The 18,633-nt window shown below is 42.8% G+C and overlaps 1 protein-coding gene across 2 annotated transcripts in view; it reads right to left on the reverse strand.

Moving 5' to 3' along the window:
* SFXN1 (sideroflexin 1) overlaps positions 1-18,633 on the reverse strand; it is a 36,576-nt gene that overhangs the window by 7,176 nt on the left and 10,767 nt on the right. The window contains exons 1-8 of one of the 2 annotated variants that reach the window (XM_063413274.1): positions 13,566-13,677; positions 12,798-12,897; positions 5,658-5,832; positions 4,887-5,057; positions 3,840-3,938; positions 2,471-2,546; positions 1,847-1,932; positions 434-561 (exon numbers count right to left, since the gene is read on the reverse strand). In XM_063413274.1, the coding sequence (XP_063269344.1) occupies positions 434-561; positions 1,847-1,932; positions 2,471-2,546; positions 3,840-3,938; positions 4,887-5,057; positions 5,658-5,821 (724 nt within the window). In that variant the 5' untranslated portion in view covers positions 5,822-5,832; positions 12,798-12,897; positions 13,566-13,677. Of the gene's footprint in view, positions 1-433; positions 562-1,846; positions 1,933-2,470; positions 2,547-3,839; positions 3,939-4,886; positions 5,058-5,657; positions 5,833-12,797; positions 12,898-13,565; positions 13,678-18,633 lie in introns of those variants that run through there. The other variant, XM_063413275.1, reaches the window with a different exon arrangement.

Genomic DNA, 18,633 nt, shown 5'->3' on the forward strand with positions numbered 1-18,633 from the left:
ACTAATACCATAATACAATTTTCACAGCTTTTTGTCTTTCACTGAGTTTTCATTTCACATTGCCAGTTGGATTGGTTTTTACAAAGGTGAATTCTCCCACTAAGCAAAAAAATTTCAAATGTAACTAAACCTGAGCTCAGACTTTTGGCACGTACAGAGAACCTAAACCAGCTGCAAGCAAGTGGAATCTCCTCCCATTCCTTTGCTATCTGTGTCTTTTCTGCACAAAAATCTCAGGAGCTTTCCTGCTGCAGCTCAGGGTAACATGCTGAGGATGTTTCCACATTTCCCAGGGGAAGCTCTTCACAGAAAGGCAAACACTGCCTGGGGAACTGAAAGGTAATTTGGACCCTGTGGAAAACACTTGGATAGAACTGAATCTCCTTGTCACAGCAGGAACTGATAATCAGGACTGCACAGGGTTTATCCTTACCCATGCCAGGAGAAGCCATCAGAATCCTGGATATCACCACCTGGGTGATTGCCTGCTGAGCTGCTTTGGCTGAATCCCCCAGCCTTTGTCCATCCTCATCTGTGACAGGAATTCCACACTTGAGCTCCCTGTTGGATAAGGGGGAAAAATAAAGCAGTGATGGATGTAAACTTATTTTTTAATCTTTTTTTTTTTGTCCCTTAAAATTGTCAACTGTAAGAATTCCGTGTTTTATTTTATTTTTTCTAAGTTAGTCTGTTTGTAACACTCCTTGGCACAAAAAACCACAAACTTCAAAAGACAGAGGAAGATCAAGGAAAAACATACTGAGAAGTTACCAACTAAATATTTGTAACAGCAACCTGCTGTTTAAGTCTGGTCACAGCATTCCAAGGGGGAGAAAAGGAGATGTGCTTTTTCTGTGCTCCACAGAAGGCAGAGGTCCCTTTACAGATTAATTCAGGAAAGTGGAATTTTCTGGACTGCTCTAGAAGTGGAGTCTGTCCTATCTGACAGCTCATGGAACACATGAAGATTATTTTCACTGAGTTGAAACAGAAGGCTCTGTGAAAATTCCCCCCTGGCATTCTAGTCTGAGCTGTCATTTCAACCACCAAGAACATACTTGAAAGAATAAAAGGAGGCACAAGCAAAACTACATTTCTGTAACTGCATTATTCTCTATTAGATCTTCTGCTCAAGTGCAGGGTTAGGTGTTAAACTCACCCTAGGAGAAGCAGAGAGAACAGCAGATATCCTGAGGGCTGCCTTTATTCTTCTCTTCAGATTTTTATAAAATATATACTTTATAAAAGTATATATAGATTTATCTATATATCTATATATCTATATATCTATAAATAATACTACCAAAGATAAACTTCCACTGTAAATACAAAGTCTGCCCATAACTTTGTGTTTATAATAGGATGCTTTTAATTTGCTTTTCCCTACTATTATTCTTACTCCTAGTGAAATCACAACACAGAAAAAAAAGTTTGTTTCTGAGAAACTGCCTATTTTTGTCACCTCGATGATTAAACAGAACTGCAGAGCCTGACTTCTATGACTAAGTTCTGCAGGTGGGATTTCAAGCACCATTTTTGAAATGTCTGTGTTTTTCCAAAGTGTAGCTGGTATTCAAAAGTCCATGTGATCAAAGTTTTGAAGGAACCAGTAATTGGTTTCTGAGATCCAAGACTGAAGCACTCTTTGGATATTTATCTGAAGAGAATGAGCATGTTCTATTTTATACCTGTTAAAAACAACCAGTCAAAACCTCATGCATGAGGTTTCTGCAAGGATCTGAAACAAGCTAAAGATACAAAATGTGCTTTATTTAGTAACTTGCTGATCTACCAGCTGAGCAACATCTTTTCTTCCAGCATGAGTGATCTTTGTTCTTTTTCCTACCTTTGTCTCATTAGTGGAATATTGATGCAGTTGGCAGAAGCAACAGCAGCAAAAGGAACAAACCTCCCTATCAGAGGTGAGACACGCTGGAAAACACAGAGGGAAAAAAAAGGAAAATATAAATATAGTTAATCATTGTCTTTATTGAAATGCTTCCTCTGCTAATGACAAACCAGACTTATTTACTTTACATTAAAATTCAGTGAAAACTCATTGGTGGGGCAGAGTTAAAACAAGAAATAAGTCATAAATGCTTCTCTCCAGAGTGAGCACTGGCAGGAGAGTGCAAAACCACTCTGAATTTAGTAGCATCACAGGGAAGTGTAATTACAACTCCAATTAATTTTCAAGTGCTATTAAATGCCTTGAAAGGTGAAAAAAGAAACTGGAAAAAAAGGCACCTTATTAGACAGAGTCTGCATGAACCAAACATGGGTTTTTGACAGATATGCATAAACCCATCTCCACAGGGGAAAAATAAAGTTGGGATCTAAAAAAAGGAGCAGCCATAACAACTCCACAGTGGGAGCTGTGCATGACACAGATACACCAGAGGAGAAATGAGCTGTGAGCTTCTCACAGGACATCACAGTTCAGCAAGAATAGAAAAAATACCAGCAATACCTTTGCTAGTGAATTAAGTCCCAAGGCTGTTGCGACAGCACCTGTGGTGGCAGAAACATAGGCTGTTCCCAGCTGGCTAAAACAGAAATGAAGATGTTTGCACATGCACAGCTACGTTGGTGTCACTTTGAAAAGCAATTACATTTTACACACCTAGTTATGCCCCCCCCAGAAGTTAAATGGGCTTTCTTGTGCTACTGCAATAAGGTGGGGATGGAAGATCTAAATGGGACACTGAATTAAACATTTTTATTTTACTAGCAGTAAAAATCATGTTGAAGCCACAATTCATTACTGAATCAGGTTCTGCTGCTTGTGCATTGCTGCCTGTTCAGCATTTTCTCATGTATCTGAATGAACACCTTGAAGGGTTAGTTCTTTATTTTCCTAATTGCTTAACCTAGTAAAATCAGTTTGGATTTCCAAGGCTGTGTCTATAACAGTAATTAAAATAAACCATACCAAACCCCATACACACAGAGCAGCTATGCTGCAAACACTGAAATCCAACCCAACCTGCCCCAAACCACACTTTACATATTTCCCAGCTAGGAGGTGTCTCCATATGCTGGAATCCACAGTTTGCTCCCAGACATCTTTAAGCAAGTCAGCCCCAAAACCAGAAAGTCAAGTACTGCAATTCCAGTTTTCTATTCATAGAAACATAGAATGGTTTGGGAGGAACCATAAAGTTCATCCCATTCCACCCCCTGACACAGGCAGGGACACCTCCCACTGTCCCAGACTGCTCCAAGCCCTGCCCAGCCTGGCCTTGGGCACTGCCAGGGATCCAGGGGCAGCCACAGCTCCCCTGGGTAACTGTGCCAGGGCCTGCCCACCCTCACAGGGAAGATTTTTCCTGTTTATCAAAACTAAATTTCGCCTCTTCCAGTTTGAGATTTCTTGCTTTCTGCATCTATTTGGTCTCTTTTTTAGACATCAAGCAGAAACAAGCACAGACCAGCCGAAGGAATCTCATTTTGTAAATGAACCCTCAGTGTGGTGTGCTGGCACTGAGAAGGTGACACAGTGACACAACTAAAGGCCCCCACAAAATATCAGCTTAGAGATATCCTGGTAGAACACCAAACTGATGAGGAAAACTTGCAAATGGTTGAATGAGCCCTGAAACACAGACTCCTGTTAAATCCTACACTAAGTGCCCTTGATCAAGGTGCTCAGGCTTCTCTTTAATGGTAGAAATGGAGTTCTCAGCTCTGTCATTCTCATCTGTGCACATCAAATTAATCATTAGTACAGATGGAAAAACTTATCCCTGTCTCACTTTAAACTTCAATGCACAACCGTGTTCAAGTACATCAGAGAGCAACTTTTAAACTCATCAGAATTATGAGGTTCAGTGCCTGACCTGACAGAGATTGGGGCATCCCCGCTCCTGTTTGTGTAATTTACTACAGCATTGAAGGACTGGTTGATCCACTGCCAGAAAAGCACTGCTGGTGTCGTCCTTGAAAAGAGAAACAATCGTAATTATTATTATTAAACTCACAGTTGAATTAACAGCACGAGAAAATGATGATAAATCAAGAAAAGCCAGTGCAAACAGTAATCATGCAGAAGTTCTTGCTCATTTGAATGAAACAATACAGTCACTGAGACACTGACTTGATAGAGTTACTCTGCAAGAAGAAATTTAAAAATCACTTAGTTTTGAACCTCAATAATAACACAAAGAAAAGGCAGAGAGCTTCTCTAAGTGTTATAGATAATAACAGAACATGCAGTTAACAGGAGGCAGTGCTTGGGAATGGGCAGCTATGCTGGGGGTTTGATTCATATTCTTGACTGCAATTTAAAGCACACGTGTTTTATAAACACCATCCAAAACTGAGGGGTGTGTCAGGAGTTTGTTCAATCTTAGCATCCAAAAGGCTGCTGCTGTTTCCTCTGAGCTCCCACCACTTCCTGAATCCCGTGGAAAAAGTGTTTCTAACATCGAGGCTGCTAGGAGAGCACTGCCTCTGCTCCAGTGGACTGTCCTGGAGATTCCAGAAGCACTGAGGCAATGCAGGGATCTCAGGGGAGCTGCAGAAACTCCACAAGCAATGGATGGAAGCATTCTGAGTACTCATAGGGCAGACAGAACATCCTGCATGCCAGTAAGGTTGGCAATTGCCAGGGATCTCCTCTTTTTCCTTCACACAGATGGGATTTTGGAACATTTCCCAGTTTGAGGGAGAGCAGGATGGTGAAGGAAAAGGGCTGAGGGTTTATCTCAAAACTACTTCTAGAAAGAACCATTAATCAGCGTGAGGGAATGAGGAGAGAGAAGACGAAAAGCAAGCAAAATTTCACATTTAAAAATATTTACAACTCATCTTTTGACAACAACATTGATTTTCCACTCCTCTAATTCACAGGCAGTTGTTTGATGTGTTTTATTGCCACCTCTCACCTGTAAAAGGTCATCATGCAGCCTACAATGGTCATGTTCATGGGGACCTGGGCAGACATGCGGCCGATCAGGACCATCTTCTCCCCGGTGTCTGGGTGAAAGGCTGAATCATAGATGTATTTTGCTCTCCACAACTCATCTTCTGTCAAGCCAGGTGCCACAATACCTTGCCTTGGGACAGGTTAAGAGACAAGACAGCAGCAAAAAGTGTAACTGTTATAAAATGCTGCAAACTCCCATGAGAAATGTGGGATCAGAGGGTTTGGGGATGTTCACCCTAAGTTAATCGAGACTCTCAGCTTGTAGAGATTCTTCAGCTTTTAAATGGATCAGTGAAATAAAAAGAATTAAAACTCCCAGCAGTGGGAGTTATGTTGGCTGAGTGTATTTACTCAAATCTGCACTAGGTTTTAGAGCTAAAATGTAGAGCCAAAATCTCTGAGGTCATTAGTGTGAAACTATGAAAATTCACTCTGAGAGTATTTAAGAAACCAATTGCTGCAAATCTGCACATAAGAGGAAGTTTTAGGCTTTGTTGTTATATTAACTATTTTCAGAATTAGAACCTTTTGTATCTCAGAACCCTTAAGAGGAGCATAACTTCCCCATCCATTAGCAAATTTGATTAAAAATAAAATGGTTTCAAGCTCTGAGATGGGAATAAGAAGTGTTGCAATGAATAGAGTGTTTTACATATTTCCTTTTAAATATATCACCATGTACTTATCATTGACTTGGACTTTTTGGGGCCAGTAGTAGAAGTACTCATACCTGTAATCATGCACAACCTTTCTTGCATTTTCCAGACTGGTATTAGATAACAAAATATTCCTGGGGTCTGTTACAGTGAAGAAGTGCTTGGCTCGTCCAATAAAAGTATTTTGATCCCATCGGGGCTCCTTGATATTAATATTTAATGGGATATCTGCTGCCATCTTCAAAAGCTCTGCCAAGAAAACATCAACATTTGCAATTCAAAATCCCACTCATTTCCTGATGTATCTAGAACCTGCAAGGTGAAAAGTGGCCACATTTGCAGTAAAAACCCCAGAGAACAAACAGCAAAGAATTTGCAGAACGGAGGTTTAAAGGGGTAAGTCTACAGAACTGCTTGTGTCCAGTGCCCAAAAACGTTTATACATTACTTATTATACAACACTATTTTTAAACAGTGAAACTGTAAAGCTGGAAGAAATAGGTGCAACACTCTCAATTTAAATTGCTGCAACTGTTTTTACCTACCTGTCACCTTAATTTTCAATACAATTTCGGAGGGATGCTGCTGTTTGCACAATCCATTCAAATACTCAATAATAAAAGCACTGGAATAAAACTACTTAAGATTTAATTATTATTTGAACTACAATGCTTTATCAAGAGTGGAACTCCACTACTTTCAGTGATCTAATTTTCCATCTGTACTAAGTGTGCTCAAGATTTAAGTTCTCATTACTTATTACATTTGTACAAATACCTGAGGATGAGGCAGATGCACAGGAAGTACAGAAGTTTATTAATAAACAGACATACCAAACAACAATACACTAATCAGAAAGTGCTTTACTTCAGTGATGAAGTTTGTTGAAAATAATGTACTGAAGGGAATGAGAAATCAGCTATTTCAAGAGATGCCTGAAGTGGTATAAAGAGCAGTGACAGATGAAGTATTTAATAAAATCCAGTTAACTTCTCTGGCATAGCAAAACAAATCAAAAATTAGGAACACAAACCCACCAATTTATTTTATTAAATGTTGCTTCTCTAAATCCATGCTTAACAAAACAAAGATTATATAATGCAACAATTTGCTACATTATGAACACATGACCAGATCTCCTAATGATACTTCAAAGATGCTTAAAGAACTACAATGAAGGACACTGAAGAGTTGTGCATTTATGGGGCATAAAGCCCAGAAAAGTCAAAATTACTTCAGGATGACTAAGTTTACTTCAACATCTAATGAAAAAACAACAGTCCCTCCACAGCACAAGTATCTGGATTTTAACTTTCTCAAAAGAAATTTCTGCAACATATTCAACAACCAGTGAAAAAAAAAATCCTCCTGCAAATAATGCTTGTTCAAATGGCAGAGAGAAATTGGAGCTATATAAATCCATTTTTATATATTTATATATTTATAAATAAAGATACAATTTTAGATGATCTTTAAGGTCCCTCCCAAACCATCCTGTGATTCTATGATACCAGAATTCTAATAAATCTGGTACAGTAGAGGAAACTAATCTCTCCCCCTTTTTCCACTCACATTTCCCTCACTGTTAAGTTCATTATTGTACAGCACTGTTTATTAGCAGGATTATTTTCATGTGTACATCTCTCAAGCAGGCACTCTGAAGGATGAACAGAGATTATGGAAGTGAAAAAAGGCTCAGGACAGATTTGGAGAACAGATTTTTCATGCACAGCATCTCATCAGGAGATGCTCCTTAGGTTTCTTTTCCTTTTCTTAATGCTTTGCCATTAAACACACCCTCCTGTGAACAGTTCCATGTCGTGAATTAATAGTCCATCTTCTGGTCTAAAATGGGAACTGCTGGTTTTGCAAAGCTCTATGAAGGCACCCTCTTTTCCACCAAAATAAAGATAAATATCAGGACATTAGGGCTAGTGACTTGTTCTGTGACTGCTTCCTTTATTTGCAGGAAAGCTCAAATGTAAATGTTTTTATAATTAAATTATCCATTTAATTAAGAAAGATTAAAGCTGCTTTAGGATAGCTTATGAAAATCTGGTTAAAGCTGTCTAATGAATGCTGAATAAAGCAGTGCATCCATAGAAGCCTTCAATCCTGCATTGGATGAGGGTAGGAGAGCTGCCCACCCTGCAAAAAGTCAGATCTCCTGTAAAAAGGGGTTTAAATTTTAGGTGACAAAATTTAAGTGCACAAACCCATTCTCCTCTCTCAGTGATGTGGCTGACTTGCCCTTTTAGCTGTCAAGTAGGAAAAATGCTGCTCTAAAGAACTTAAATCAGACAGACCACCAATACCCACAGAGAAAGAGCAGATGTCACACACACAAGGGAGTGTAAAAAAGTTGAGAATAATATTATTTGGAGACACACAAAGCTTGCAGTGAACTAAAAAAGGTGGCTGAGTTTGCCAGTCACGGGACTCTGAATCACAGACCTGTTACAACAGTGCCTAGGAGAACCAGGGAATTTCTGTCTTGAAAACTTTGAATCTTTCCAGCAAAACATTTTCACAACAAAAGCCCCATTTCTTGTTTTAAAGAGACTGCACGATGCTACTCGTGACTCATCAGAGCCCATTAGTAAATGCTGAAATGGGAAATAAATTCCATAAAGCAAAAACCTAAGCTAATAAAGTGCTGATATACTTCAAAGGGATCTCCTTATAAAACAAAATGTCCAACTTATAAAGTAGAAGTGGTGACTGTACAAAAACTGGTTTCATCAATATATGTCTAACAGCCATAGAGTCATCATCATAAACGAGATGGCGTTTTTAGTTTCATTTTTTTATTTAAACAGTGAGACTACTTACAGTACAGCTGTAAGAAATAGGTGCAACACTCTCAATTTAAGTTGCTGCAACACTGTTTTTACCTACCTGCCAACTTAATTTTCAGATACAATTTCAGAGGGGTGCTGCTGTTTGCATAATCCATTTGAATACTCAATAATAAAAGCACTGTAATAAAACTACTTAAGATTTAATTATTATTTAAAGTACAATGCTTTGTCAGGGGTGGAACTCCACTACTTTCAGTGATCTAATTTTCCATCTGTACTAAGTGTGCCCAGGGTTTAAGTTCTCATTATCTGTAATTGAATTGGGTACGGGAAAAAATAAGGACATTAGGATTAAATAAAATTTAAATAAATCCATCTGAACCTTGAGATAAGTAGAAGGTTTGCAAGGGAACTGGAAAGCAAAAGCACAATAAAGATAAAGACAAAGATAAAACTGTTTGCTTTGTTACAATCAAGTAATGAAAGCAAACTATCTAACCATTAAATAATGAATTAAGGAGCCTATATATGTAAACACCTGAATTATTGTTCCCACCTGCTGCTATCCAGAAAATACCAACTAATCCTGAAATAGGCTAAAACTTTCAATCAACAGCACCTTGAATTGTAAGGTGGAAGCAGCAAAATTGCCCAAGCAATTGCTCTTCTCCACAAACAAAGCCATTAACAGGGGATTTGGGAAACAAAATGAATTTTACAAACACATCAGTTGTTGTAATAATCCATATGGAAATGTCACTTTGAGGTTATGTTCACACAGGAGGATCAGCAGTACTGGAAAGGATAAAGAATGACATCATAACACAGTCAAACAATTAACAGCTCTCATGGAAAACAGGCAGTAAGAGAGAAAATTATCCACATTTTCCTTATTTCACATAACAGATCAATCAGGAAGGTATTTAAAAGAACCACTTGTACCTGGAAACCCTGCAGCTGTTCTTCCCAGCAAATTAAATCAGCAATGAAGGACGGACTATGCTCTCTGGCACATTCATATCACTAAACCCCTTCAGTTTCCAAACCAGAGCTGCTGTATCCAAACTGCCCATGGAGAAGAGCAGCTAAATCCTGCCTCGTGCTGTGGGATTGTCTGGCTGAGCATCAGCAAACCCCAGCCCTGCCACGCTCCAGGGACTGAACAATACTGGGGGGTGGCATTCCCATGACCAGGGACGTTTTTTGGCACTGTTTGTGTCCCCAGCACCCACACAGAGGTTTGATTATCCACGTGTGGCTCCTCCTATGTACCAAGTTTTCAGAGCCATAAGTGATGGTGAGTTCATAAAGTTTTTGCTCAACACATGGCTCTGTTTTCCTCCAGTGAGGAAAATCTGATAGAACTGGGAATGTTGTTGGGGTCTTCCAGTGCCTGAAGAGAGCTCACAGGAAAGATGGAGAGAGACTTTTTACAAGGGCCTGGAGTGACAGGACAAGGGGGAATGGCTTCAAACCAGAACAGAGTAAGGTTAGATTGGGTATCAGGAAAAAATCCTTCCCTGTGAGGGTGGTGAGGCACACAGGCTGCCCAGAGAAGCTGTGGCTGCCCCATCCCTGGAAGTGTCCAAGGCCAGGTTGGACAGGGCCTGGGGTACCCTGGGTTAGTGCAAGGTGTCCCTGCCCATGGCAAATTTCCTCTCTGATCAGATGGAATCATCTGCCAGTTCATGCTCTAAAGTTTAACACTAATATTCACTGAGGGGAATAAAAAGTTTCAGAATTAGAGAGTGTGGCCTCCCTTAACATAATACAAAACCCGCACAAAGTCTGATCAACAGTTTTGGTACAAAGGCTACATTTAGATTTTCCACAGACCCAGCAATAGCAGAAGACTTTAAACCTTGTTTAAAGGTTAACAGCAGCAGTTGCAGCAATTATACAAAATGCAGATTCAGGAGTTATCAGGAGTTCAACTCTCTGCTGTTCCTTTACAAAGTTCATCTTTTAAACATCACATTTGAAGGTCATGTAACCACTTTTCAAACCAAAGCAACAGCTAGAAGAGTAGCAATGAATATTTAATTTATTTCAATTTTGAACAACCCAGATATTTAATAACTTATTTTAAACTGTGTTGCACGACTGAATAATCCAGATGGGCAAATAATTTGGGAAATTCTGGGCAACTTAAACTCACACAGCAGTGCACAAATGATGAAATGCAGCTTTGCCACCTTCCTTGGAACCATTTATATTTTCTTATGTTACTGACACCTTGTATTTTAACCCAAGCCTTGAAAAACTCCACTCCAAAATTAAGAATTTTCATCAGTTTCTTTACAGCATCAGCTAAAACTGGGACTAGAGTGACAGAAAAGGAAATTTCATGATGATGTAGCTGTGAACCCAGGGAGAAGTCTAAAGAGAATTCCACACCCAGAAGTAGAGCAGATATAATTGTGATAATGTTCACTGAGACATTTGACTTCTTGGTGCCCAACTCCCAAACTGCAACCTGCAACCTTCTGTTACAAAGCATGGGATGAGCTGGGTAATGCAGCTTAAAACAGAATTCCAACCAGCCCGCATAAATGCTGAAAAAAAGGGGTAACTTTTGTGGTGTCCTTTACCAGGACTTAGACCTGTAAGTTCTGGTGATGTGGAGGTGCTCAGGTCAGATAATTAGTCACAAAATCTTCCACAGGCAACTAAGAAATCTTTTTTTAAAAAACAAGAGTGAGGCTTTTCCCTAAAAACCCAGTAAAAATAGAAGATAACAGCAGAACCTCTTTCTTCACAGAATCCTTTAGGATTCTTTAGAATAAGAATAGTTCAAAAGTTAGAGCCAGGTGCTGCTGCTATTTCATGTACAGACTCACTGGGAGAGACAAAAATAAGATTTGACACACTTAGGCCCCTACATCTCCATTCTTTAAAGCAGTCCCTTAACAATGTGACATCCAGCTGTCAGTGCCTTGTTCTAGGAAATGAGATGTAGCCTGGAAAATCCTGAGGTTAAGAGAAGTACCTGCTGATATAAAATTGGGAGAACAGCTTCTCTTCTTCCTTCTCTTTGTAAACTAAAGTGCCATGGCTGCTTGTTTTTCGCAGAGCTGAGCTCTTTTGAAACATTTCCCATGCCACTTTGATAGAGAAATACTCCAGGGTCCTGCTAGGCCTCTTTGTTCCTCAAGTAACACATTGTTCCTTTTTTGGGGCTCCTTTGTCTGAACAAACTCAAGACTTTTCTTTTCCAATGCCCAGTTTTTCACAATGCCCACCCAAAGGGCTGCTATGTTGGCTTAGGAGAAAAGACAGGAAATAAATCTCCTTCTGATTAGGAAAAAGTGACCTGTTCTACTTCAAAACTACAACACATTGGCAAAGCAACAGCAGAAAGGCAAATCCATGTTTTAATTGCTCCGGCAAAGAAAGGAACACAAGGCCTTCTCCAGGGATGTCAGTCAGGGCAGTTAATTAGTTCAAATGGGAAGAACTAATAGACTTTTTGGGGAAAAAAGCACTTTTGTGTGGTGGCAAAGGAGTACATGTGAGACTTACCAGGATCTGTAAGCAGTGGTATTCCTCTATTTGCAGTACATTTGCTGCCACAGTTTGAAACAAGCAGCACAGCTGATGACTGAGAGTCTGATGCAATGTACTCACACCAAATGTTAAAGCCACTTGCCAAGTTTTTCTTTCCCAAAGCACTTTCTACCAGTAAAAAGCCTATTTAAATCACTGGGGGGAAAAAAATCTTTGATTTTTCCTACTGCAACCCTAAATGGAATGCTGGAGAAGGCAAAGCATGGCAACACTACAAGATACTTGGTTTTTCTTTTTCTTTTTTTTTTTTTTGCTTATAAATGTACATCCCACTTGTAGCCTAGCAACAAAAGCAGCAGCCTGGGTGAGATGAGCCTGCTGCTGGGGCTCTCTCCTCAAAACAGGAGCCATCTTTGGCGTGCAGCTTGACCAGAGATTTCATCATTCTGCATTAAAACCAGCTCCAGATGTTAGAGGTGCCTGCAGCCAGCCCAGCTCTGCTTTGCTTTGCCACCTCCTCTCCCCCTGCACGAGGCACGTCCAGAGACGCTGCACGTGTTCATCTCATCTCCACATTGAGGAAAATAAATCTCCTTTGCTAAGCAAGGTTAGTGCAACCTCTTATTTCAGTCCTGATTGCTGCAAGCTTGGTTCTGCTCCTTGTGTTTTAACCCCCACCAATAAACTGTGGTAGCTTTGGCTCTGCCCCAGGTGTGTTCTTCTGTACTTTTTCATTATTTCACATATCTTTTTCCATTCATGTAATATTTTAATTGCACATTGGTACAAAGCAAATCTTCACCCCACCCACCAGTATAATAACAACAGATTATTTTATAATTCAATAAATAAAAAAATATTAATACTCATAATTAAAATTCTGTCTCTGACTACCAGGTGTCTGACCTTGGACTTATTTGGCGCGTTCCTGCCCTGGAAATGATGATCCTGCAGCAGGGAGCTTGTCTCTTGCAGGCCTGGAATCTGCGGCGCTGTCACGCAATCCCTGTGACACAGGGGACAGCGAGCGGTCAGGGACAGGTTTTGGGGAAGCAGGGAGGAGGGGGCTGTGACAGGATCTCAGTGCCAGCATCCAGCCCTGCTTCAGGGTGGCACATGGGGCTGGGACTCTGCGGAGGGGACAGCGGTGACACACAGAGCCAGCCCCCTATGGAGGGGATGGGTTGGCACACGGGGCTGGATCCCTGTGGAGGGGACAGGGTGACAGATCGGGGGCTCTGAGGGTAACGGAGGTGACACGCAGGGCTGTCCCCTGTGGGGCTGGGTGGACACTCGGGGCTGGACCCCTGAGCAGGAGCCTGGGGTGACAGATGGGGCTGGGTCCCTGTGGGGGGATGGAGGAGGCACACGGGGCTGCACCCCTGAGAAGGGCAGAGAGCTCACAAACACATCAGGGCCTCAGCAGGGGTAACAGAGGCGACCCTTGGGGCTGCGCTTCTGCGGAGGGCCCGAGGCGACACGGGGGGCTGGTCCCCGCTGAAGGGACAGAGCAACACGGGGGGCTGGGTCCCTGTGGAGGGCACTGAGGTGGCAGATGGAGCTGGGTCCCTGCCCGGTGGCCAGAACAGCACCGGGAGTGCCACCGGCGCCGGCTCCTCCGCCCATCCCCGGCCGCAGCCCATCCTCGCAGGGACTCCCGGCCCCGGTACTCACCCGGCCCCGCGCCGCCCTGGCCGCGCTGCCCGGAAGAGCCTCGCTCGGCGCCGGGGCGAGGGGCCGGGAGGCGGCGGGGCCGCCCCGCTCCGCCTTGCTCCGCCCCGCCGGGGCCGGGCAGCGCCGTGCGGGCAGCGCCGTGCGGGCAGCGCCGTGCGGGGCAGGGCCGCGCGGGCAGCGCCGTGCGGGGCAGGGCCGCGCGGGGCCGGCGCGGCCCGGCTCGGCCCGGCTCGGCCCGGCCCGGCCCGGCTCGGCCCGGCCCGGCCCGGCTCGGCCCGGCCCGGCCCGGCTCGGCTGGTTTCTCGCACAGTTACTGCCGTTTATTATTTCATGGATTGTCCTGTGCTGGAGGGGACCCGCTGGGATCATCAGGGTCTCACTCCTGCCCCCCACAGCCCCAGCAATCCCGTTAGCCGGGGGCGTTTGGCAGACAAGCGCTCCTTGCGAGCTCTGTTAGGCTGCCCTGCGGAGCCCAATCACCCTTTGAGTGAAGAACCTTTTCCCAGTTTTCCCTCCTTGCACGTCTCCAGCCATTCTCTCGAGTCCTGTCACAGGTCACAGAGGGCAGAGATCGGTGCTGTCCGTCCTGAGGAAGCTGCAGACACAATCACAGAACCACAGACTGTTCTGAGTTGTGAGGGACCCTCAAGGATCACCGAGTCCATCTCCTAAGCATGGCCCTGAATGGCGCAGGCGGGTGAGGTCTCCTGTCAGTCTCCTCCAAGCTGCGCTGGATTGGGATTTTTATTTCAGGGTTATTACCCCAAACCCAAGCCACACTAAGGCCCCTAATCTGGCAATGAGGGACAATAAATCGCCACGTGTGAGGACAGCACTGTCAGCTCAGGAGGTGGCTCCGAAGGTCTTGTATGCCAAAGATACAGACTTGTTAATCTGATTTAAAACCACACATGGGTTTTTCTTCACATCACAGCTGAAATTCTGCTTGCAGAATATTTAATGTGGCTATATGAAGACCTAAATTCTTTCTGAGTCACTGCATGCAAAGCTGCATGAGTTAATAATTTGCTCTATGCTCAGATGGTTTTGAACAGCTACATAACTTCTGTTTCACTGGACGAGTCATTTCTCCCATTGCTGAGTAACAAATCTGATATTTTGCCATGAAGAAGACTCGAGATGGCTCTGAGCAATCACCACCAGTTACTCATGAGCTACAAACTGAAAGGCAAATGGGTTAATATGTGTGGTCACAAAGAGAATCTGACCTCTGACTCCGTGTCTTTCTTCACCTGCACTAATTTTCACACTAAAATGCTTTTGGCTCTATTACAAATGTATATCTGGATTAATCAAATAAACTCCATCCCAGCTCCTTTTGAAGCATTCCTTTCAGTTGCCTTATTTCCCAAGGGATATATTAATAAATCCTGCAAACTCCCATATGCATTTGTTGAATTAGGGATGAATTTAACCATCTGCATATTACCATCTGGAAGAATTCCCAGATTATTACAGGGCAAATTCTTCCCTATACTGACCAGAAAAGGAGGATTTCTGTTCCTCCACAATTACTGCCTCATCTAAGAAATAAGCTTTACTGTATTTGCCTTCCCGTGTTCCTGAGTGAACATTGGTGTATTTTATGTTTTTGTCCATTTCAAATAAGCCCTGGGAATCAGCTGAGTAAATGAAGAGCTGCTGCACATGCTTTTATGAACAGAAATGTCCAGTAAGTGGCACTGCAGGACCAGGAATTTCAAACCTTGTGTTGAAAACAGTGCAGTCAGAGTGAAGGCAGGCGTGGGAGATGTCAAGACTTTTCTGCTCCGTGACAAAAGTAGTTGTAGAGCAGTGGGTAATGATGTGATGATGTTCCCAAAGGCACATGCAAGGAGCTGGGGTGTTTTCAGCTGCTGGCTCTGGAATATGCTAAGGAACTGGCCTTGGCACCAAGCTCGCTGATATCAGGGGTTTGCCAGAAGAAACCAGCAACATTTCTGGGAATTTCTCTTTAGCACTCGATGGGAGGTGCCTGTGAAGGCTCTGTGCTGGGTTTTAGAATGCTGGGTGAGGTGAACCAGGTATATCCAGCATTTCCCGTGGTGTCCTGACATAATATATACACATTAATTTTACGTAGAAGATCCAAACTTCAGGCTGGCACATTGGTACAGTCTGAGGGAGTTCAAGGATTGTTTTTGGAAATGAGCCAGCGATTTCTGCAAGTCTGTGTCACTACATCAAAAACCACCACCCTGTTTTCCCAGTCTCAACTGATAAGGAATAAACTATTATCTTGGGAAGTTTGATCAAATAGGCAAGTAACACATTTTTTGGCAGTATCAATTGTAATGAAACTCTTATGTAAGCTGATAGAGTGTTACTTAGAAAATCACTTATTAAATGCTTTGGCTCCATCTGTAATATTTGAACTCAGTTCTAGGTTGCTCATGCTCTACTGTGCCAAGCTAAATTAATGCATACTCAATTTTCCTCTTTCTCTAGATACACAGTTATATTGGATAAGAATGGAAGGGAATGAAGATGAAAAGCCAATCTGCATTTAGAAGGGACATAAAGCTGTGTTTAAAGGGATAAACCAGCCTTTCAAGGGGATTAGGAAGCCATTTCCTCTATGATGTGGCTATTTTATAAATGTCTCATGTGGGATTGTTGCTGCCATGCCAGCTGCTGTTGGCAGCAAGACCCTTGACCAGCAGAATTATCTGGGATATTAAAATACACCTGTAGGAGCAAGAGGAGATGTGGGAACACCCCACAGCACCCAGGCTCTCACAACTTCAAACAGACCTGACAATTTTTTTTCATCAGTGTCTAGGGACCAGATATTGATTAATACTTTCACTTCCTGAGCTTTTCTGTGTCTTTATAAAATAGTAAAATAGTTAAAAATATGAGAACTAAGTGTGTCAGCACAGCAGTGACAAAATCTGTCATATATGACAAAACAGGACACCAGAGGACAACTGGGAATAGCATTTGGCACGTCACAACACGCAGCAGCACAACCAGCATGGAGCTACCCTTGAACTGTGCCACAGCCTGGTGAATACACCTCAAAGCTGACATGAGTGCCCAGAGAGCAGTGAGAGATTCACAGTGGCAGGAAATTCCTGCAAAGGTGTGGAAAATGTCTAGAGAAACATGGGAAAACTTTAGAAAACTACAGGGAACTCATGGAAAAATGATGGGAAATCCTTAGAAAGGAAAATTGAATTCTTAGTAAGTGGGAGAACCCCAGGAAAGCAAAATGTGAGTTCTGAAAAAATTGCCTACAAATTCCCAGGAAGCTGGAGGGAATTTTGTATGAAGTGAGGAGGAATTGCTATAAAGCAGTGGAGAAATCCTAGAAGGAAATGCACAGCCCTTAGAAAGCTGTGGGAAATTTTTTCTAAAGAGCAGAAGGGAACTTTCAGAAAGCAGAAGGGATTCCTATAAATAGTACACAATTACTAGAAAGCACCAGGGAACTTTCTACTGCCATGGAATTTGTACCTCGAGGACATCCCTACTTTAACCTCTCCTAAATGGAAAGGACTGGTTTGAGGGACTGAGAAGAGACTCTGGATGCCTGTCTTGGTGGAGCTTTGTGGGAAGGGGGAAGGAAGAACTGGCTGCCTTGGAAGGCCCCTGACCTTGGGACAGATGTTGACAAGTGGATAATGAAACTCAGGGAACATTTCCAGCCTGGGAAAGTACAGCCTGTCAGAGACTGTCTCAGCAACAGGGCAGGGAAAAGCCAAGGACATCAAAGCAGGATGCAAAGAGGGAGAAGTTACTCATGTTAGGGGGGAGAAATAGTTCTTCCTGATGTGGTGGGCCAGGCATGGAGGCTGGGACAGGTCCAGGTGAACAAAGGTGAGAGTGGATTTGGGATAAAATCATAGTTTGGGGCCTTTGGATCACCGGGTTTTTCAGAAGTGTGAATGAAAGTTACATCAGGAGGAGTGAAGCAGCCCAGGGCTTAGACCTTGGTACAGATTCTTGTTTGGAATACTGTTCCAGTGTTTTACTGACCTTGGTGGGAAGTTTCTGACTGCTGTCAAGCCCAGACTGTGTGATCTGACTTTGACAAGCAGCCTTGGAGAGGAGTTGAATCCCAGAACCTGAAGGTGGAACTGGAACATCGCAACACCAGCAGGGTTGTGTGGGGAGCTGCAGATGGGAAAATGCTGCCTGAGACAGCAGAGCTGCAGGAGTGGCACATTTGCAGTGGTCTGCTCATTGCTGGACTGACCCTGTCTGCTGTAGCTGGACCTGCTGTGCTCTGTGGGTGCTGTGGGGCTGCTCCCCTTGCAGAGAGCCTGGCCTGGGCTCCCGTGGCTCCCTGTGGTGCAGCTCTGAAATGCTGCTGCCAGTCTTCACTGCGAGAGAGAAGTGATGCTTCTAATTTTTTGGTAAGTATTAGTTTAGTTATTTTTTAATTCAAGGATTTGTAGCCTGCCAGTGGCAGGTCTGTGGAGTCTGACCACGCTGGATGTGTAATAATGTGAATTTAATAACCAAAGGTAGGGCAAACTGTTGTCTGCTTGCTGTGGGTACCAAGCACACACTTCATCATCACATGTCCTGCACCAGAAAACCAACAAATCTGCTGTTAAGCAGTTCTTCTGTTGAACATTTCTTCTCTATCCATCAATCAGGGGCTGGGATGGAATATGGGTAAGGATCTATTTGATGCTGGCACACAGCTCAGGAGTAAATCTGTAAGAGAAGCTTAGGAGGGAGAGTGCCACCTACCAAGCCATCTGCTGAGAAAATTGTATTATCTGCAGTCTCATCCACTGCTGCTAGAAATCACTGTCACACTCATCGGTGAAGAGTTTTGCTGCTAATATATCTATTTGTATTCTTTTTTTCCATCCTCTCAGAATTAATTATTCCTCAGATTAATTTCATTCTAATGAATCATTCGATATTGCTGGCTTTATTTCATCTCTGAGATGCTAATTAATATGTCAAAGCCATCTTTAACATGAAAAGTGCTGTCATTTTCTCTGTGACTTTTCTTTTGATTCACATATTCAGGGTTTTTTTTCTGAGGGCCTAAAATGTCCATCCAGTGTGGAGTGAAAGAATTAAA

This window comes from Prinia subflava, chromosome 16, assembly GCF_021018805.1.
Source record: "Prinia subflava isolate CZ2003 ecotype Zambia chromosome 16, Cam_Psub_1.2, whole genome shotgun sequence".
Taxonomy (NCBI): Eukaryota; Metazoa; Chordata; class Aves; order Passeriformes; family Cisticolidae; genus Prinia; species Prinia subflava.